This window comes from Phodopus roborovskii, unplaced genomic scaffold, assembly GCF_943737965.1.
Source record: "Phodopus roborovskii unplaced genomic scaffold, PHOROB, whole genome shotgun sequence".
Lineage (NCBI taxonomy): Eukaryota > Metazoa > Chordata > Mammalia > Rodentia > Cricetidae > Phodopus > Phodopus roborovskii.
In genome coordinates, this window is record NW_026126558.1 from 19,839,762 (window position 1) to 19,862,057 (window position 22,296).

A 22,296-nucleotide genomic window follows, 5' to 3' on the forward strand; every position below is an offset into this window, starting at 1 on the left:
GCAACCCACTGTAAAATGAAGGTTTCCACCAGGCACTTGGTCCCTTGCATGGAGGAATTACTGAGGCTATCATGCTTGTGTATTGCTCCCTCAGATTCTCTTACCGGAAGCTGGGACAAGCCCTTTGCTAGATCAAGGAGACTGCCAGCCACTTGATTGAGCTTACCACTTGCTTCCTTTTGCTGCCATAAACACTAGATCCAGTTCCCACTTCAGACCAGTTGAACCTACCTCTCTCCTGACCATTAGCGAAATTTCATCACTTAGGTGTCTCGGATTTTTGTGGGAATGTTTGAATTTAAAAATTAGTTAACTACTGGGACTCTCTAGATCAGGAATTCTCCAAGGCATCAGGCTTATTCTGGGCAGTCCAGTGAGCTAGTCTTCTGGCCCAAACACACACCAGTACAAAGACACCAAGGAATAATTGTGGTTCGTGTACCTTCTCATCCACCTTAGGATAAGCACACTTAGCACACACAGCCTTAAGACACTGATGAAATTTACAGTTCCCCAGCTGTGGGCATCCCTTTCATGTATACTCCAGTGCATGCACACAAATCTGGTAACAGACAAGAACTTTTGCTCATATTTTTTTTAATGTATCACAATGAGCAGGAAACATACTTGATGAAATATTTTCAAAGGAGTATATTCAATTACCATCTACAATCAACTTAACTATGACAACAAAGTTTTTGTGACAAGTTTCTTTTTCAGTTTGAGAGTCCCTTGTGGTTCTGTTAGTCTCCATGTGTTTTGGTACAGTTCGAGATCAGCATTGTTACAGTAACAAAAAAGCTAACAAGACTACATTATAGAAAAACACCAAGAACATCATTTTTGGTTTCACTTGCTCTATTTTTTTTTTGTTTTTGTTTGTTTTTTTGTGTTTTTTTTTGTTTTTTTTTTTTTTTTTTTTGTTTTTTGTACATTGCAAAGGCTGTTCATATACCTCTTTACCTCAGGGTCACGTTCATTTATGCTTTCTTTCCTACCCAAACTTGCCCCCCTCCCCCCCGGAAGAAAGTAAACAAAACAAAAAACTAGTCAAAGCTTTGTTTCACAGTGGGCAGTATCTCAGCGCCAACAAACAACCAACTCAATTTTATGCTTCTATTTAAAATGTTTTAATTTAATTTATTATTTAAAAAAAATATATGTCCATGAACATCAAGTGCACTGGCTTGGGTCACTGCCTCTCTCTCTCCTGCAACTTCCTGCCACGCCTGATAACTCAGGTTTCGACATGTGCCGCCTGTCTTACTTTATTTTCAATCGTGTAAAACTTTGGCCACATTCATCTTTTTAAATAGCTTTTAATTAAAAACAAACAAACAAACAAAAAAACCCAACTTCCTAGATGCAGTGTGTGTGTATGTTTGTGTCTGTGTGTTTTCCTTCTTAAATTTACAGGAGGGACAGAGAAAGGACAGAAGAAACAACTCTTAATTCTGACAGGTACCCTGGTGCTGCATGCCAAATGGTGTTGCACCAAGCCACATCATGAAGGAACTAAAGGGGGAAATTCCTGCCACCAACTAATAAAAAACCAAAACAAAAACCCAAAACCCTAAGTGCCAATAGAAGTTAGGAACTAATTTTAAAAGTGAGTTGAGATGGTCTACTCAGCTCCCTGCTCCAACAGCAGGCAGGAGTAAACTCACGAGTGAGATCATCTAAACAGCTGAGCACTGTAGTCAATGTACGCTTTGTTGTGCTACAGATCACAGCCAGTGTGGCTGCTAGTCCACAAATCCATGACCACCTCTTATCTGTATTCTGATTTTCACCATTACTGACTGCTTTGCTATTTCTGGGTTAGTGCTGAGAATGTCTTCTTTGATGGCCATACTTGTGGGTGATATAGCTGGAGAGGAAAGCCTTCAGTGTGCAACCCACTCCAGGCTGAGACTCTCACAGATCTCCTCTGAGGAACACTGGTGGGGAGAAGCACACTTAGCCATTCTACCCAACCACCTTATTGTTGCCAAACACACCCACGGGTCAAGGCGTGGCACAATGAACCACTGACACTCTGCCTTATAGAGGGAGGATGATAGTAGCTCAAAACAGAACAAAACCATCCAGGAAGGGCTGGCAGTTACAAAGGAACTGGAGGCTGCGAGTGGGGAGGATAGAAATTGCACTATTACCAAGCAATATCATCTTTTAAAAAACGGTTTTCAAGAAGACCTAGCAGAATGACAGGTAAAGCTAGTGTTAAATTGTTAATTGGTATCACACGGAGAACCAAAAACATTTTTCTATAGATACAGACACAGTAACATACAACAGTTAAATGGCAAAAAATATATATATATATATTTCATAGAGTTACAAACAAGATAAAATAATGGAAAACAAAAAAAAAACTGTACAACTTTAAAATTTAAAAGTGTTCATCTCAAAACACAGGGAGAAATACAAGAATTCTTGTTAAAAGGAAATAGCTATTTAAAACAGTAAGTGTTTTGCGTATTTTTTGACACCTTATGCTACAACTGGATACTGATATGAATAGTTAAGGTGGTACTCTTTTAGTATTTCTACTTTTAAAAAATTAAAAAGGAATTTGCACTGTGCATCAGCCTACTTAGAAATATGTACAACAGTTTAGGATCTACTCTTTCTTTAACTGAAAACAAATTCATAAAAATAGTCCCGGCTAAGAAAGAAAGGAAAGGGGAAAAAAAAAAAAAAAAGACAAAAAAGAAAGATTTCAGATCTTGGAATGCTCCAGTCTTTTGCAAAGTCGATGAGTGGCCCCAGCACTGGGGAAGAAGTCCGGAAGGTGACCAACGGAACCTGGATTCACAGTCTTCAAAGTTCCCTTTGAAACATAAGGAAGAGAGTAAGGGACAAGGGCTTCACACTTTGGGGGCCAGGGAGATTATGTCTGTTGGTGTTTGGTTGTGAAACTGAAACAGCAAAGTATCTGTTTGTCTTCAAAACTTATGTTTTAGCAGCACAAAGTTTTCCTTTCAAAGTTCAGACGGTTTTAAGATGAAAATGGGTGTGTGTTGCATTGTGTTGTGTTACAGGAATATGGATATTAACAGGAACACAAGTGCCTGGTGCACGGGTTTCCTTTTTTGCTCTCTGTACATTGCTATCTGTTCTTTGTTGGCTGCACTCTGGATCACTTGCCGCTCAGACTGCCTAACACAAGGACAAAACTCTGAAGTTAAAAAAAAAAAAAAAAAATTGTGCCTTTTGGTATCTGGAATTGTCATTAACAACTGCCTCTCTGCTTGCAGAGGAAGCACACAACGACCGGGGAACTCTTTTGTGTTACTCCTTCTTTCTTTAATTAAACTAAGTCTTGTTTGTTTAAATCAGAAACAAATTCTCAAGTAACAAGAACCCTTTCCCCCTTTTCTGCATCAGCAGTGAAAGGGTGTGTCTTTGGATTTTTTTTTTTTTTTAAAGCATGAAATTTCTTTTTCTGAGAGAGGAAAGAAAAGACACAAACACAAAAACCAAATCGCTAGCCAAAAACTTCTTAGAAAGAAAAGCACACAGCCCCAATTACACAAACTGAAACAAGTGTTTTAGTTCAAGAAAAGAATATTAGAAGTGTCCACAGATTGGGGGGGGGGGCAACAGAGAAAAAGCAAAGAAGGGCCAGGATAAATAAAAAATGAATGCTCAGGGCTACCAGACACAGGTAACTAGAATTAAATGCCTTTCAAAAGTCTCAACTCCCCAACCAAAAACAATCTGTGAGGACTCTGATGATCCCTGTAGTCCTGTGAAATTCTTTCTTTAGGTTTATAAAATAGTTCTGTAGCCACCCTCCAAGAAATGAAGGCAGCCACTTTCAGTGGGAGATGAGAGGATGGGAGTTGGGGTTGGGGTGGGGGAGACAAAGTGGATTGAAGGGACAAGGGAAGAGAAGCTTAGGTGAAGCAACAGATTGCAATCTATCCACTAGGGATGAACAAGACATCAAATGAGGAGCTGTCGCTGGACCACACAAAAGCTAAATGCACAAGGGGTTTAAATCTACCATACTGCTTCAGCTCATTTCCAATGCAGCAATCTACTCAACACCAAAAATTGGTCATACCTACCATAAATACAGAAAGTCAGTTTTTAAAACTCATTTTTTTTTTAAGCTACAAGTCCTCAACACTCTTTGTGTGTGGGTTTCTTTCTTTCTTTTTTTTTTTTTTTCTTTTTCTTTTTTTTTTCTCTCTGAAGGTGGGAGTGCTTAAGCTTTTCCCCTTGAAACTGGCTTCAGCAGAAAAGCTATTTTTTAAAATCCCCAGAAAGCTAAAGCAGTTCACATTGTTTTTCTTGAATACTTTCTGCCCATTTTTAAATTAACAAAACAAAACAAAATCTTTTCTGGAACAAAAGAAAAAAAAAACATATAAAACGATTCTGAAAACAGAACGAAGTGTGAGCGATTGACCTGAGAATAAAAAGACATTACATTTCTTTTTTTTCTTTTTTCTTTTTCTTTTAGCAAGCCATTGGTATCTGAATGCTAAGATAGCAAGAAATTTAAAACTGCAACAAGGTGGAGTGCTTTCCCATACAGTGCATGCCGGGCTCCTCTGTGCTATCAAGGTGGGACAGTTCTCAAAAGGGGCAAATATACAAGGGGTTTAAGCTCCAACGACAATAGGCAGGCCCTGCGGACTTCAGTTTCCCAGACCAATAGTACCTTTAAAAGGACACAATGTAACAGGGGTAGGATTTGTGTTTTCTTTTTTAATATTAAAAAAAAAAAAAAAAAAAAAGACAAGGATGTAAAATCACCGGCATAGATAGGTATATGGGAAAACAACCCACGCTTTTTCGTTTTTTTTTTTTTTTTCCTTTTTTTTGTTTTTTGTTTTTTTGTTTTTTTGGTTAGAAGCTTTGGAATTGCAGTTAGTCTATTTTTGAAATTGGTTTGTTATTTATTTTTTTTTATTTAAATTCATTTGTAATTGTTCATCTTCAAAGCTTACAATCTGAAGGTGTCCGTTCCTACACTGGTCAGACCACTGTCCTTGGGGCAGCTGGGGTCTTTGGGACCCTCCACCGGGCTCGCCGGTCCGTCGGACTTTTGGCTGAGATCCGTGTCAGACTCCTCCGAATAGTCGTCTGTTGGCATCGAGGGCTGAACCCCTGAGGTGCTGCATGAACTTGAGGTAACCGTTGAAGATGAGGAGAGAGGAGGAAAAGAAGGGGGCTTCGCGGCCGAAGCCCGGGAGCCCACTGGCGGCCAAGACTTCCTGGAGGCGTGGGGGGAAGCGGACGAGGACGGGGCGGCCGACGGGGGAGGGGGGCTGTCGTTTGAGTGAGCGGCAGACTGCGAGGTAGATGCGGTGCTAGGATCGGGGAAGCAGGCAGAGTGAGGTAATAAACTAGGGTGCTCTTTGGCGTTTCTTGCTGCTCTCGTGATTGTTCTGTGTTTGTGCAAGGCCGACTCGAGATGCTGACTCAGCGCTTCCTCCCCGCAGAGCGCGCTCTCGCACGCCAGGCAGTGGTATGAGCCGCCGCCACTGCCGCTGCCGCCACCGCTGCTGGTGGGGACATGAAGCACCATCTCTTGCAGGTTCACCACAGACTGGCCGAAGAAGCAGAGGGACTTCAGGTGGCTCCTTGCCGCCTCCTCGTCGCCGAAGCCCGCCTGGCACTTGCGGCAGACCAACTTGTACTGCACCTTTGGAACAATGAAGGGGTCACAGAGGGAGTCCGCACTTTTGCTTTCTGCTTCTGGCTCTTCGGGGGGTTTCGGCAGGAGGGGGGACACCTCACGGGGGACATTTTTCTGCTCTTCTGGTTTGGGGGATTCTTTGGCAGGGTCTTTGTCTGGGGAAGCAGCCCCCTGGGGGACTGGGGTTTGGCTTGCTTTGGGCTGCTGCTGCTGCTGCTGCACTTTTTGTTGTTGTTGCTGTTGCTGCTGTTGCTGCTGCTGTAGTTGCCGCTGCTGCTGCTGCTGCTGTTGCTGAATCGCCTCCTGCAGACTCTGCTGGTATTGCTGGTACTGCTGCAGGAGTGAGCCTGGAGACAACCCCATCAGGGCCTGCGACAAGGCAGGGCTGTAGGGGAACAGGCCTTCCATGCCATACATAGGCTGCAGGTACCCGCTCTGCAGGGCGCCAGGGATCTGGGGGGCATAATAAGGAGAAAAGCCTGGTACGAAGTAAGGAAGGAACTGGCTCGTGAGCAGTGCTGTGGGGTCTGAAGTCAAGGCCGCCTGCAGGGCCTGTAGCTGAGCAGGATCCACGGCATACTCCATGGCGGGCAGTGGGGCTGAGATGGTAGCTGTAGCAGCTGCAGGGGCCTCTCCTTTCTCCTTCTTGGGGACAGGTAGGGGTTCCCCTTTCCCTTTGTGTGCCTTTTCCTTCTCCTTTCCTTTCTCACTGTCTTTGTCCTTGCGTGGCTGTTGCAGGGGGAGCTGTGGCGTGGGTATCGGCTGGGCTGCTGGCGGTGGAGGAGGAGGCTGCTGCTGCTGCGGCTGCTGGGCTTGTGGGGGTTGCTGAGGGGCCATTGCCATGGTGGCTTGTGCTGGGGTCGGGGAGCTCAGCGAGGCTGAGGACGGTTTATTTGGTAATCCAGATGTGGGGAGGCCAGGGGAAGGAACTGTTGTGCTGGGCAGACCCATCAAGTTCGGTTTAGGAGATGTTAAAGCTAAAAGGAATGGAGACAGAAAGGAAAGTCAAGGATCAGTCTAGGGGCGGTGAGTCAGAAAGTCAAAGTGTTGCACCTGTGCCTTTGCACAGGCACAGTCTTCTCAAAGCTGGTGTTGTCAACAGGTATACCCTGCCATGGCCAAGGTTAGTTGGCCAAGTATTTTAATCAAGACACAGACCTGGGCCAGTTTCCACACTTCTTCATTCCCAGCATCATCAACACTCACCAGCTCACCCTTTCCTTGCCATGTACTTCCAACATACCACCCGATGTGTCTGGCACAAATTAGCCTGGAGGCCCCCAAACTAGCTTCTAGCAAGTGGGACTCAGGTAAACCAAACTCCAAAGTGCCACAGACAGAAAGCCAAAGCAAGGCCCCAGCAGGGCCCCAAGGCCACATGAGCAAACACAACAGTTTCTGCATGTGTCCTCATCACCCTGTCCCACCGCAGCTGAGCGGATGCTTTATTTAGGAGGGCAGAGAGAAGATGAATGAGAAGGTGGAGGAAGAGCCTGGGAAGGAAGAAAACAACCCATTCAGGGCAAATCGCTCCAGTGCCTTGGTTCAGTTCATCTGTGGTAGTGTGTCTGTGGAGTAAGACACACTACCTCCTCTTGCCTCTGTGAAACAAAACAGCAGGGCCAGTGGGGCTGCAGACACTCGGGGTGACAGCCTCAGTTCCCAAGGTACCAGAGCCCTTCCTTCCTGCCGCTCTGTTTTTTGCTTATTGGTGATCATGGACTGTAAAGCTGGGACCATAAAAAGTATTGCCCCATCTCATCTTTGATCTTGCTCAACCCTAATCTATCACTACGCACAAAAGCATGACCCACCCTAGGGCTTAAGAGCCTATTGGCTCCACAGCTGCCCCTTGCATGAAGACTGAGCCCCAGAGTGACAAAACAAGAGTATCACCACAGATGGCACACCAAGCTTTAATGGTGGTGAGAAATCATGTGCTGGGAAGGGGCAGAGTTCACTGAACAATGTACAGTGCTGACAACAGACAGGTGTTAGAGAATACAGACAACAGACCTTGAACACTTCCATGTTTACCGCATCCGAGAGACTAGGCAGTGTATCACAGGACACGTGTTTGACTAGGACTAGCTTCTTTCAGAAATCGGAGGAAGAGGTCACATAACATGACAGTCTTCATGAGGAAAGAAAACAACAACAACAACAAAACCAACAACAAAACACTCCTAAAGCCCAAGATGAAGCCAAAGATGATGACTGTTCATTTCCAACATGAACGATACGGTCCATCAAAGCATCAAAACATCCATATTAAAGAAGCGAAGAAGAAGGTTGCTTCACGTTGCCAATCCCTAGAGAAGCAAAGCTTCCTTCAGTACAACCACTGAGGCAACTCATCCGATCTCCTTAATGCACTCTAGGGACTGAAGTTCGGTAAGAAGATGTGACTGGCTAGTGAGAAAAGTTCAAAGACTTGTTGGCTGAGCTGGCCTAAGTGAGGCAGAGTGGGATTATAAATGACAGGTTTAGGGCACAGCTTTCTGCGTGCCAGTAGGCAGTAGGTCTGGGACCAAAGCCAATAGGAAAGTCTGCTGATCTTCCCACACCCATGGCTGCACGCTTTCAAGAGAAAGGTTCAGGTCAGAAAGCCTTATGTGTGTTCAACTGATGGACTAGCAAGAGATTCAGGCTTTAAGGAACACTTACTGAACCCCTGCTATTTACCAAGCTCTGCACTGGCTGCACTCGAACACTTCGGCTGTAACACTGGTTTTTCTGATCTGTAAGATCAGAACTGGGCAAGGTACTTCATTCCGCGGAAACTCAAGTTACTGTGGAGTTGGACTGACCTTGCGTAGATCACGGCTGACACACATCAGATGTGACCTTTGGTCCCCTAGTAGATTTCTTAGAACCTCACTCAGCCTTCTATAGTAGAAGACTGCAGGGACTGCATGAATGGCCATTCGTGAAAGAGCTTAGAATCAGGCCTGGCATATAGTAACTGCTTGATAAACACAAGTACTTTCCCTCCCATTCCAGGTCCAGTGCAAGCTGCAGTAGTTGAGGAACATCTGGCTGCCCTGATGGTGAAGAGTACAGCTTTGTTTCTCTAGTCCACTCTACGTGGTCAGAACCTGAGCAACACATATACCTGTTGACTGAATGGCTCGTATTGGGTGTTGTGGAAGAACACATAGCACTGGAAGCCCAGAGGCCTGGATGGGAGTTCTGGCTCCTACCCTAACTTGCTGAATGGTCTTGACCTCTCTGGGCCTCAAGATTTCTCATCTGTAAAACAAGGGGGTACAGCAAACATTCTAAGTCTACTTTAAATTTTTTTTATTATCATTTATTTGTGTGTGTGTCGGGGGGGGGGGCATGTTCATGTGCTATAGTGGGTAGATGATGGCCAAAGGACATCTTTTGGGACTCAGTTCCTGCCTTTTTCCCCAATGAAGCAGTGTCTCTCTTATGCCTGCCCAGGTACATCCAGGTTAGGTTAGCTAGCCCACATGCTTCTGGGTGAATCTCTTGTTTCTCCTTCTCATCTGGAATCTTGGGATTACAGATGTATGCCAATGCATCAACCTTTTTTTTTTTTTTTTTTTTTTTTTTTTTGGTGGGTTCTGGGTATCAAAGTCATGTCATTAGGTTTGCATGGCAAGTGCTTTTACCCAATGAGCCATCTGGCTGGTCCCGATTCTCTTATTTCTCTTATTATATACTGGGCCTTCTTGCCAATGCCCTAGGTTGCACAGATCATTCAAATGTCTGACCACTTCCCACAATTTGTTTCCTGGCTTACGTCTTGCTGGTTTCAACATCAGTCTGTGTGATAAAGTTATACAAAAATCTTTGTCTCAATGCTTTCTTTTCTTGTTCCCTCTGGTAGGAAACTGAGAGCAGGAATGCAGTAGCTTCTGTTAACCACCACCATTATTAAGTTAATTTAATTAGAACTGCTGTAAGAAGCAACTGAAGCTTCAAACTTCAGAAAGATAAGGTGGCCCTTGTGAGGGTCTAGTATGCATGCTGGTTAGCACAGACCCTTGTAGAGGGGACTTGCTAGCATGTGCCTAGTCCTCATAGGATGCTGGAGAGGGAGGTCCAATCTAAGAAGGGTGAGAAGATGAGTGAAGACAGATGAGGAGAAACAAGAAAGCAACATCTGTCGGGAGAACTGCAAAGTCCTCATCTTTAAGAGAGGCCATACAAGCAGCAAACGTGTGTGATTCCAGATGTGCAAGAGTGAGGGAAGAATGAAAGGGCGGCTGAGGATCCCTAGCATGCACATCAGTTATCTGTCTGAGAGATTCAATGTCTTCACGTCCAGACTAAGAACTATATTACCTAGTACAAGATTCCTGGCCAGTGAATTCTAACAGAAAGTCTCTGTGGAAACTAGCCACTGTTCTGAACAGAAGAGAACTGGTGGAGGAAGCACCCGGCATCTAAGAAGAGTGGCTTCCTGCTCACCAAAGGTGGGTGGGACTGCATGCATGAGGACAAAGGGTTGATTTCAATTCCCTCCAGCCAGCTAGTTGCTACAGGGTCCAATGCAGTCTTAGCCGGGCAATTCCGTTGTCTTCTACTTATAGCAATTATGGTAAGTGGGATCCATGTGAGCACAAGGTTAGAAATTCCCTGGAGATCAGTATGTCAGACGTTTCTTAGTAATAGACACCAAGACAGTAATGTCAGAAGAGTTCACTTCCATCCCAACACAGGAGAATCCAAGGAACCCAAGCACCCACTGGCACTGGGGATACATGGCGGGATGGGAACAGTAACTGCAATCCTGTTGCTTTTAGGTGACTAAAGAGGCAAGTTTCCTACTTGCCCACCACTCGGAGTGTTGGTAACCACATTACAAAACTGAGCGTCTACTGAACTCTGAAAAACATTCACCTGTAACAGGACCCACCTGTGTTGGATGGAGTAAAGCCTGGTAAAGAGGGGCTGTTGAGGCCGGGTAGCAACACAGGAGGAATGCCCTGGAGCGCTGGATACGTGGTAGGAAGGTTAAGAGCCTGAAGAGGGGCATTGTCAAACATCCCTTGCTGCTGAGCTGCCAGTCCAAGGACTTCATTAGCCTTTTTAATTCGGTCCAGCTCTTGCTGAGCCATTAGCTGACGTACAGTGGCTGGGTCAAAATATTCTTTCTCCTTGTCCAGCTGGCTTCCAATGGTGTCCTTAACTTTGGAGATATGCTGTTGGGAAAAGATATGGTCACGTACAGACAGCCTCGCGCTGTACTTGATGCCACACAAAGTGCACTCTGTTTTGGGTCCCTCATAACTCGTTTGGTTTATACCAAAATGCTTGGCCATGCTTAACTTGGACTTCTTCTCTTTTGCCCGGGCATTCTGGAACCAGACCTGAACAACTCTCTTTGGCAGTCCAATATCATTGCCTAGAACCTCACACTCTAGCATCGTGGGTGTCCTGTAGTCATTAAAGCATGACTTGAGGACCTTCAGTTGCAGATTGGTCATTTGAGTGCGAAAACGTTTCTGCCCAGGTCGATCCCCGCTGTCACCAGATTTACCCGCAGACCCACTTGCCCCGGGACTTGGGGAGCAGGGGTCTGCAAGGCTTGAGGTTTCACTATAGTCCACTGTACCTTCATTGTCATATTCCTTGCTATAAAAGCTCGGGGCTGGGCTGACCAGGCCAGATGACAACCGGTCTTCATACTCGGACATTGCCATCATGGCTGCTTTGGTCAACCCCTCATTAGGTGCAGAAGATTTGGTTTCAGTCGCTATTCCCGTCGCACTGTCATTATCAGCGTTGCCCTCATCCCCCGTTGTGGTATCTGTGATTGCAGTGTTGACAGAGGAGCAGTCATCGTTGTCCAGCTTAGTTTGGTCAAAGTTCAGATTAACTGAGGACATGGAGGGGCTTTCAAAGTCTTCCATCCCTTCGACCTTGATGGAGGAAGGACTGAGAAGAGTCCTAGGGGACAACTCCATGGTTTTACTCACAGGTGAGAGAGGCACACCCTGACCATCACTACTGCTTGGGGGTAGGTGGGAAAAGCTAGTTCCATCAAAAATATCTCCCTTCATCTGGAGTCCCCCATCACAGTCTAAGAGCATGGCAGACAGAGTCAGGTTGTAGCCAGCTCTCTTGGCTTCATGCCAGTGCCGAGACCGGATATGAGCCTCTAGGGCAGTCTTGGCCTTAAAGAGTGCTCTGCAAAAAGGGCATCTCCTGTGGGCCTGTGCTGGGCCCACAGCCCGGAACTGACCTTTCCTTTCCCGAGCTCGGGTGTTCTGAAACCACACTTGCACCACGCGCTTCTTCAAGCCCACCTCGTGCGCAATGTGATCCAGCATCTTTCGAGTTGGGTTGGAGTCCAGCAGGTACTTCTGGTAGAGAATTTCTAGCTGTTCCGGTGTGATGGTTGTCCTCAGACGCTTGTCTCTCTGAGGCTCTTCTCCTCCCGTCCCACTGTCGTTTTCGCCAGGGCTTGCGCTGGCCTTCTCCTCCAGCTTCCTCTTGAGAGTGTTCATCGTGGAGGTCGGCGTTGACGGAGAAGTGGCTGAGCTGGCAGGGATCTGAGGTATGGCCCCTGAGAGCAGCTGGCTGGCCAGGAGCGGGTTACTGGGATCAAACAGCATGAAAGGCATATCCAATGACCTGTCCAGAAACTGGGGGTGGATGAACTGGTTCTGCGCGCTCAGAAAGTGAAGCTGCTGATGCTCCTGCCAGTGCTCGAAGGACGGGAACGCCAGCTTGCACTGGTCACACTGGTAAGGGATTAGCTGAGGAGGTAGGTTTGCCAGCTGCTGAGGAGTTGATGTGTGGAGGGGCTTGAGGGGCAGATGGGAGAGCTGAGAAGGGCTAGGGCTCGACTGGGGGAGGGGGCACTGCGGAGGGGGTGCCTGTGGGGGAGGCTGCGGTAAGGAGGGGGCAGCCAGCTGTGGGAGCTTGGGCTGGGGTGCATTTGTCTTTTGCTCGGGCTGCTCTTGCTGCTGCACCTCTGGCTTTGGCTGTCCTTGCTTCTCTTGGGTTTGGTTTGGCTGTGCACTGGGAGGGTCTGCCTGCTTTGGCTTCTCGTCACTCGCCTCTGCTTTCGAATTGAAGGTGGCCAGTTCATCCGTCTCCGCCGAGAGCTGCAGGAATGCAGAGGGAGCTGTATTGGCTGATGGTGCCGGGGTGCTGTAAGCCTGGGAGGGCATAGGGGTGCTGCAAGAGGAGCTGGTCGGGGTGAGGATCTCCATGGCATCCATGGAGTCCTCGTTTTGGCTGTCATCCTGCCCCTCCTCATCCTCATCTTTGTAACACAGCTTCTTCTGGTGTTTGATGAGATCAAAGATGCGTTGAAACACTAGGCTACACTTTTTGCACTGGTAATTCAAGTTGCTCGTTCGAATGTATCTGTCATTTGTAAGCTCACGCCGCTCTCCATCTTTACCCTCTCCCTGATTCTCATAGTTTTTCCTGGCCTTTTGTCGGGCATTCTGAAACCACACCACTATGACACGGGTTGGAAGGTTCAACAGGTTAGAAAGTTGCTCGAATTCGTCGTCCTTTGGGTAAGCATTGGCATCAAAGAAATCCTGAAGGACTCTGAGCTGGTAGTCAGTGAACCTCGTTCTTGAGGACCTCTTGCTTCCCCAGTACTCCTGCTTCTGGGGTTCTGGCGAAGGCGGCCGGGAGTCGATCTTGAGCTCCTCCAGACTGGTGATGGGAGGGTTGCTGAAGTTATATGGGGAGTCTTTGTTACGCTGCCGCTCCTTGAAGAGAGTGTTTCTGAACCAGTGCTTGATCACTTTCTGGGGCAAGCCAGACTTGTCCGCCATCTCTTTGATCTGCTCCTCACTGGGGGAGTTGTTAATGTCAAAATACTGTCGCAGCACTCGGAGCTGGTCATCTGTGATCCTGGTGCGAGGCCTCTTGTTCTGTTGCTGGAGCAGGGTTGGATTGAGCTGATGTTGGTACAGCTGGGCCAGGTCGGCAGGCAAAGGCTCCACGGGGCCAAGCTGAGGGGGCAGCTGAGCTGGCAGAGTCTGCAACGGCATAGTCTGCATCATCAGTGGTGAGAAGATGGGCAGCTCCATCGGCATGGAGAGCTGGGTGAGAGGCACGGAGGGCTGGGCCGGGGCGATGGTGGGCGAGGTAATGGGTGGGGCAGACGCAGGGATGGCTGGCGTGGAGGCTGGCTGGGGGGGTGCCGCAGGAAGTGGGGGTGGAGGGGGTGGGGGTGGAGGCGGTGGCTGCTCTGGGGTCTGGGGCCTCAGCGGGTAGAGTTTGTCGTAGTGCTCTCTGTATTGCTTGGCAAACCTCTCCAGCTGTTTGAAGGGAAAGTAGTTCTGGTGCACATGTTCTTGGTGGCTCTTCAGAATCAAGATGTTGGAAAACAGCTTACCACAGGAGTCACACTCAAGCTTCTCCAGGCTTTCACCCTGCTCCGTCTTTCCATTCTTCTTCTGCACCTTCTGCTTGTTCTCATTGTACTGAATGACCAGCTCAAAGCCAAAGTTCTCCAGCAAGGCCTTGGTGGCATTCCCTCTGGCATCCGAGGCAATGCGCGGAGGAAGTATAGAAGCCTCGGAACCACCCCCTGGTGCCAACTCTTTCTTCTCTTTGGCCTTCAAGGCATCTGGCCGTGATTCCTTTGGTCCTGTGTTACCTTCTACCCCCTCTGACCCATCCCTCTCTCGCTGGCTTTCTTTTTCCTTCTCTTTGATGGCCAGTTTGTTTTTCTTTTCAGGGTGCTGGCTTGGCTGAAGAAGGGCTGAATGACTTTGGGAAAGAGAGAGTTGACTCTGCTGCTGCTGCTGCTGCTGTAGAATCTGCTGGTGGCTCTGCTGCGGGATCTGGACCTGAGCCTTCAGGTCTTCCAACAGGCCTGGGCCTGACCCTGTCAGTGTCAGAGCCCCACTGGTCACAGGCAAGTTCACCTCTGGATTGAGCTGGAACTCTGCACTGGGGATGTAAAAAGGGAAGAGCAGGTGTTGCTGCTGCTGCAGCTGCAGCAAGGTCTCTGTGGTCATGGGAAAGTGAGGAAGGAGAGTGGGGTTAAAAAGTTGAGATTGGATCAGGGCAGCCTGCTGCTGCAACTCCTGCTGCAAGTGCGCCTGAACTTGAGCCTGGGCCTGGGCCAGTGTCTGTGCTTGCTGCTGCTGCTGCTGCTGCTGCTGCTGCTGTTGCTGCTGCTGCTGCTGCCTAGAAGCAATCATATCTGCTAACTTCTTCCGGTTGGCCTCCTTGGGCTCTGAAGGGGAAGTGATGTTGGCACTGATGGGATTCCCCAGAGGCGGCATCCCCACGCTCTCAGTGGGCACCTGGCTCAGCAAGTTGGAGCTTGGAGCCATGCCAGCGCTGCTTGGATTGGTGGTGGTAAAAGTGTTGGCACCACTGGTGCTCACGGGACTCGGGGTAGAGGAGCTGAGGGACACACTGCCACTGTTCCCAGTCCCGTTGCTGCTGCCACTTGCTGCTTCCAGCTTGGCTGCTCGGGCCTTGGTTTGGTGCAGCACAGACCTCATGTGGATCTCCAGCGTGGAACTCTGGCTGTATGCCACATTGCAAGTGTTACACTTAAATGGTTTGTTGTCCGGGCTGCTGGTGGGCTCTGGCTGGCCAGTTGCCGATTCTTGAAGGGCTCTCTTTAACTTATGCAGGTGGGAGACGGAATTGTAGTGCACCAGCAGGATATTCTTTTGAGTGAAAGATTCCTTACAGACGGTACACTTGTACGGGCGAGAAGGGTCTAGAAACTTCTCCATGGTAAAGTTGGGGCCTTTTCTGAAGGGTAGAGCTCTCTTTGGCTCTGAACCTGCATCTTCCTGTATTGACCCAGAGTCACTGCCTGTTGGGCTCTGCTTATCCTCCAGATCACTCTCTTCCTCCTTGTCTTCTTCCACAATTATGGTGTGGTCTTCAGCCAGGGTGGGGTCTCCCATCGCCAAGAGGTCCCCGTTGGCTAGAAGCCCACCATAAAGCTGCTGGATGTCAGCCTCACTCAGCTCCAGGTGACTTGTCTCAAGGTGCTTTTTCAGAGCCTGGAAAGTCCGGAAGCTGCGCTGACAAAGGCAGCACATGGTGGCAGCTCTGATCACGTGGTACTGAGAGTGGAGCTGCAGCTTCTCGATGGTCTTGAATGCCAGGCTGCACTGGTTGCAGCGGTACTTGTACACATGGCGATCTGACACAGGCAGCTGAGGCCTCTTGGCGTGCACCTCGTTGAAATGGGTCTGCAGGGCGGCGGAGGTCTTGAAGACTTGGTTGCATCCCTTCTTCCAGCAGAGGAACCCTGTGTCTTCTCTCCCACCACTGGGGTCAGCAGAACAGGCTTTCAGGTCTCCACTGTGCTCTGTGCTTACAGATGGCAAGATGTTCTTTCCCAGGTCCTCCGAACTTTCTGTAAAAAACAAACACATCAAGCCCAAAGATAAAGACGGCTTTGTTCGTAGGGTGGCACTCAGAGCCATTCATCTAGCCAGGCTTTAGGGACACAGGAAACACCCAACTGAGCACCAGCACCTCTCCACAGGGCCAGCAGAATCCGTACATAAACAAGGTGCACACGAGCAGAGGCGAATAGGAGGGTCTAAATAGGCCCACTTCATAACGTGCCTATGTCATATCACAGTCCTAACAGTCCTCAGTTTCCCAAAAGGTAGTTTGAAGGTTACCAACCTTAATGGTACCCTTTATGTTCACTTATTTTTTTGTTTGTTATAAAAATTTAGCACATTAGATCTGTTGTAAAGGACATTTGCACTAGTGCCGTGCTAAGTTGTGAGGAAGTTATACATTTTGGGGTTTCTTAAAAGCATTTAGTTTCCATGTTTAATGTGACTTTTTTTCTTTCTTTCTTTCTTTTTTTTTTTTTTTTTTTTTTTTGCATCACTGTTTCTTGAACCCAGGCCCTTGCTCGTGCTAGCAGGCAAGTACTAATGTGGCTTTAGAATGTCAGCACTATTCAGTAAGCAGTAAGTATTCCAATTACTAAAGTATGCTACTGTTTTTCCTTCAACAATAAGATCACATCACAAGGAGGAAGGCTAGGCACCAGCGGTATCAGCTTTAGATGTCCGTAGGAGTGGTAAAGACTTAGGGGAGTTCCACAGAGGCCTAGGTACCACACTGTGGTGTGACAACTGCAGCGGAAATGTCCATGGCCACGGTCCTTCCAAATCCTATGTTTATAATAAGGCAATTCCAGAAGACTCCAAGACTTCTATGCAGAGACAGCAAGAAAGACATCTAAGGGATCTTAAGGTCTTCGAATGGCAGCTCTCTAGCAACTCAGTCCTTCCCTGAGCACTCCAGGGGGAAATATGTTCCATACCAGTATCCCACGGGATCTCATACACAGTCCTTTAACTATAACCATGTGTGAAGAACTGTCCACAGGATACAGGCTCAGACCTAAGGTATACAGCTTTTGGTGATGAAATCCAACATCAGTTGCATTCACCCAGGATAAGGAGTCCCTTGGCCCTTGCCCCATGAAAACTTTGACCCAAGAATTTGTCTTGTCTCATTCTGTAGGCGTAAAGATTATGACACTAACCAGGTTGCTTTCCCGCTTCTTCCGAGTTGGAACTCGCATCCCGGTCTGGAACAGCGGCAGGGAGGAACATGCTGCTGGGCATCACCATCTCAGGAGTGGTCACCTGAGGAGAGAGAAGCAGGGAGACAGGAGGAGTCAGACCGTGGAGGAAACAGACACCAAATACGAGAGGTTTAAAAATTATTTAATAAGCAAAATTAGCCTTCACCAGTGTTAAGCTAGAGGTGTCACTTTTCATAGCTCAGTGAAGATTCATGTTTATTAGACAAAGCTCACATCAGTCAAAAGTGTTTCTACGGTTACATTCTGGACATAATTAGCAGTGCACACTTGAAGAATAATCTTATTATTAATATTTTTCTTTTATGCAGAATTTTGACTTTGATCACTGACAATGTTTTGTCATGGGCTGTGAAACTTCTTGTGCAACCAATTAGGTAGATAAGTTGAAAGGCCCACCTTAAGCTGCTGCAAACATAATAAGGGCCCTAATTAAATCATACCTAGGAAAGTACATGGTAATCTTGAAGCAGGGAGCATTGGAGCACTGTTTTCAAAATGTATTCAGGCAAGGAGAGGAGGGGAGTCAGAGTGAAGGAAAGGGTAAGGAGAGAGGAGAACAAAGGGAGGGCTAAGGACACCCAGACACACTGGCAGATCTTCCAGGAAGCAGCACTGTAACCCTTTACAAGCTGAGAGCAAGCGCAAACAAGCATTTTTTTTGTAACTCACTTAAGTCGGAATTTCATCCAGAGCCTTTGTGCCTGAGGTACACAGCATCAGAGGGAACATGAGCCCAGCCAGTATCTCAGCCATCCAGCTAATTCTACAGCACAGCCTTCTACAGCAGGGCACCCTCCCTGACCTTGAGACTGGGCTGTTAGCCCCTAATGGAGCATTTCCATAATTAGCCCTGATCTAAGTAGCTACATTTTAGGTCAGATCCTCAGACTTTTTCCTCTGCCTCCCTGCTGTGCGGCCAGAAGCCAGTCCCAACAACTGATCACAGGCCTTCAGTACCCATGGTAAGGAATAAGGGCTCTCCATCTAAAAAGCAAAAAATCTCACTAGGTTCACATGTGCAACCCACCAGTGGCCACATCCTCAAAAAAAAAAAATCAAGTGATTCTTCCTTTCCCAGCTACTACTCACTACCCGCATCTCAGTATGAGGTGGGACCTGTAGATCATCTACTTCGTAAGGGAGGGGGCATGTTTAGCGACACACAGATGGTGTTGGAGGACAAAACGGGGCGGTGTATGTGTGTATGATCATCTCACTGTATACGTATGTGACACTCAAAATTAAAAGAGAAAATAACCGCACCCTCTCTTTGCCTGCCAATGTGGCAGGAGAATTTGGCAGCAATACCAATTCCAAACGGATTAGAAACTGTCTATAATTTGACAACTAGTGGAGAAGTAACGGGAGGTGGCCTGGTAGCCCTGAGGCCCTGTGGTACCAAAGACTGCAGCCTTGCTCAAATACCTGCTGGCACGCTCTCTAGCATCACCAACAACAGGCTCACCAAGTCGAGGAAACCCAAACAACTGTGATCACATTTAGGTGTGTGACAGTTCTTTTCCGTCTCAGAAGCCAACAGGCACCAAACTTAAGCAACAGGCGCGGCAGGGAAGGGTCCCTAGAAGCCCGAGTGGGGAAGAGCAGGTGAGTGGCAGGTGAATGGGAAGGGCATGTGCCCACCCCCAGACAGCTGTGCTGCACACAGAGCCTGCGGCAGCTGCTTACAGCTAGCTGCTGTTGAATTGTCCAGAATGGAGTGGAGACTGCCAAACTTGTCCCATCTATTTTCTTTTTAATAGAAAGCATTTCTGACCAGTGTGGTTGGGGAGTCCAGCGGGAATCCAAGGAGTGAAAGGTCACCGATTAATTTATAGTCTTCAGTCAAGGAGAGCACGAGGTTGGGGGTAAGAGGGGGGAGAAAGGGAAGGGGGGAAAGGGCCCACACCACCTCTTTTCTCAGTTGTAGCTGCAGGATCAGTCCTTTTTGGGGATCTTTAGGAATTATGAAAAATGAATCATGAGAAATAAAAAAAAAAAGCCCTACAGAGTAAAAAAGAATAAAATTATCTAACACCTCAGCTGCACATCATTATAGAAAACCGTGGGCTTTTTATAGGCATTACAGTAAGGCAGACAACCCCTCTAACAGACTCAGTACGACGGATCAGTAATTGTTTTCATACACTTTAATTAGAAAAACTCAGATGGCTATGAATAATAATGGAAAAGAGAGACTTTTGCACTTGAAAGGTTGAAGTCAATCAAGTGTGAATGACGGCAAAAAAAGGGGGAAAAAAGACACCAATTCATCAGCCCTCTGTTGTCTCGCTGCGACTTTAATCATAATTCCTGATTGGGATTCAAGAAGGCAGTAAGCAGCGGTTCTTTGTCTGCCTTCACCTTCCATCAATTAACACTCCCCGAAATATAATCATCAACCTCGCATGCTCCTCTGCATCTTAATCTGGCCTCCAGACCTGGGACTCCTGCCCCATGTGTGTTTAAGGAGTGGCTTTTATCTATATGCCTTGTCTCATCTATACTATGCCCAACCTGTCCTGGGGAGGTGGAGAATGAGTTGGCATGTGAAACTGAATAGGCAAGAAATCTCTAGGAGGCAAAGAGGAAGACCCCTGAAGGGAACTCAGGGTCTATAGGGATGCTGTCTCACTGTGTAGACGACCCGTTGGGCCCCCATCAGTTACCAAACATTAATATTTCCAGGCCTGTGTCTCTTCTTCCTCCTCCCAGTTTCCAGAGCTTTTGCATTCCAAGCTTCTTTCTAAAGGGCCAGAAATGTAATCATGCCATCATCAACTGCTCGGTAAAGAGTCCAAAGGTGGTGCCTCCTTGGTGGATGCCTTGGCTGCCATTGTTTTCCAATCATATTTGGCTCCTGGACTACACAGAAGGTTCAGGATGTCACAGCCACAGTCTTTGTGGGCCTAGCACATCAGTCCCTCCACTGTACTGAGTGAAGATCTGGGAAGGCTTTCTCTTTGAGAGGGTGCATCAAAGTACTGAGTGTAGAGGGTCAAGCCAGGTCAGGGCTGAATCACAGCCACTCTTCATATGGCCAAATCTCTGAGACCCTCAAACAACTGGACCCCACCATCGACTTTTCTGCACGAAGCACATGAATGCATCTTATCTTGCTCTCTGCCACCCCTTCCTCTCCTTAGGTGCCTGCCCTCCAGACCCATCCATACCTCTAACAATCAGCTAGTACAACAACCAGCTCCCATACGTACATATGGACTGATTTTTTTTTTCCCCTCTGATGACCATTTGCAGGGGTTTAAAAAGAGACAAGTCTCCTGTAGGCAGACATACTTGAACACTTGGTCTCTAGTCAGTGGTTCTGCTTGGAGGCTGTGAAGGAGCCGCCTTGCTGGGAGAAGTATGTTGCTAGGGGTGGGCGTTGAGGGTTTGCTGCTTTATCCCACATCCTGCGCGCTCTCTCCCCCCCACCCTCTTTGTGCTGAGGCTGAGATTGTGACCTCTCAGCTAACTGTGCCTGCTGCCATGATGGACTCTTATCCCTATGGAACCTTACAGTCAAAATAAAGTCTTCCCTTGCATAACTTACTCTTGGTCTTGATGTTTTACCACAGCAATAGGAAACTATGAAATCCGCATATCTATAAACGACAAACATGTTAAATCACATCTCTTATCTGGGAATATTTAAACGAACAGACTTAATATTAAAATAGAGTTCTTCTAGTTAAGGGGAAAAAAAGAAATCAGTGGATTAGAGCCATTACTTGGCCATGACACTCTTACTTTCCTCCCATCTCTTCTGAGCCAAATTAAGTATATTCCAGATTATGTGGAAGTGAAGGGAATGCTGGGGGAAATTGTTGGCTAAGAAGTAGGAACTGAAAAATCTGGAAACAAAGATTTTAATATCTTCCTAATAGTACCATGTTTGATAAGAGAAAAGGGGTGTTTTACTTCAAGGCTAAAATTCTTCTAGTTTAAACAACCCTCATCTGTAACTATAGAAACCAAAGGGTGTCACATCAAGCCAAGAAGCTCCATGCTTAAGCAATCCCAAAGCAGTTCCCACCCTTGTGGAAAGGGAGGGGCCTTGGTGACTCTGTTCATCTGCCTTCCACTTTCTTCTACTGGGTGGCACCTCTGCTTATGTCTGTGAGATGCAGTGGCAATACAGGGTTCTTGATTCCAAGAATCTTAGCCCTCAGAGTACCCTGGGGAGACCTCAACCTCTCAGGAAGTTCAATGAAAGTTGTAGCCTCCAGGAAAAACATTTGTGAGCACAGAATACCTCATATAATTTCAGGGTATCCAAGATTTCCCAATGGGGAAATCCATGGACTCAAGTGAATTTTCCTTGGCCAAATCCAAATGGGGACATGGGTTCATGAATATACCAATTTCTAACCTCTTCCTAGTTCCTCAATATTTTACATTATAAATTAGTCTCTTTCAAGATTCTGTATGGTGAATGGACCCCAAAGCACCAAGGATGCATCTTGTACACCCAGGGTCTTAGTAGTTCTGGTCCCCACCATGATGCTTGAAGGGATTGCTGCTATTTGCCATTTCTTTGAAGAAAACTGCAGTTACAAAGATTAGCAAGCCTGAACAGAAGTTGAATGTCTACACTCAGCACTATGTGTAGCTCAGGATATACCCTACTAACTTCCCATGGTAGTAGTCCTTCAAGTTCATCTGTCAATGCTACCTCGAGATAAGATGGCCTGGGTTGGATCAATACAATCAATACCCTCCACATTCTAGACACAGAGGTTACCTTCTCGGAAATCCTGAGGAACTTGATGTCAACCTTCACTGAGGAGTGCGACCTTTTGAAAGGCTAACTACTCCAGGTGGAAGGTAGATTTGCCATGACCTACATTTCGGGGAAAACTCAAAGCCTTCACTTTTCAGTGGAAATCAACACAGCGAATCACTCACGGCAGAGGGAAGAAGACCAGAAGCCTTAGGACTGAGTCATTCTCTATGTGCTGGTTAATCAGAATAGCTTGGGTCCCAAAACTCTAGGCATGAACTTAAAACTTAACTGCTTTCAGGCCTGAACTCCAACTCATGGTGACTGGAGTACTGCCTGGTGAGAGGAGGCAGGTACCGG

General features: G+C 47.2%; 1 protein-coding gene across 4 annotated transcripts in view; it reads right to left on the bottom strand.

The window, feature by feature from the left end:
- Positions 1 to 580: 580 nt before the first annotated feature.
- Zfhx3 (zinc finger homeobox 3) overlaps positions 581 to 22,296 on the bottom strand; it is a 277,462-nt gene continuing 255,746 nt past the window's right edge. For all 4 annotated transcript variants that reach the window (XM_051201514.1, XM_051201513.1, XM_051201515.1 and 1 more), the window contains exons 8-10: positions 17,154 to 17,256; positions 10,545 to 15,995; positions 581 to 6,633 (exon numbers count right to left, since the gene is read on the bottom strand). In XM_051201514.1, coding sequence (XP_051057471.1) covers positions 4,961 to 6,633; positions 10,545 to 15,995; positions 17,154 to 17,256 — 7,227 coding nt within the window. In that variant the 3' untranslated portion in view covers positions 581 to 4,960. The remainder of the gene's footprint in view (positions 6,634 to 10,544; positions 15,996 to 17,153; positions 17,257 to 22,296) is intronic.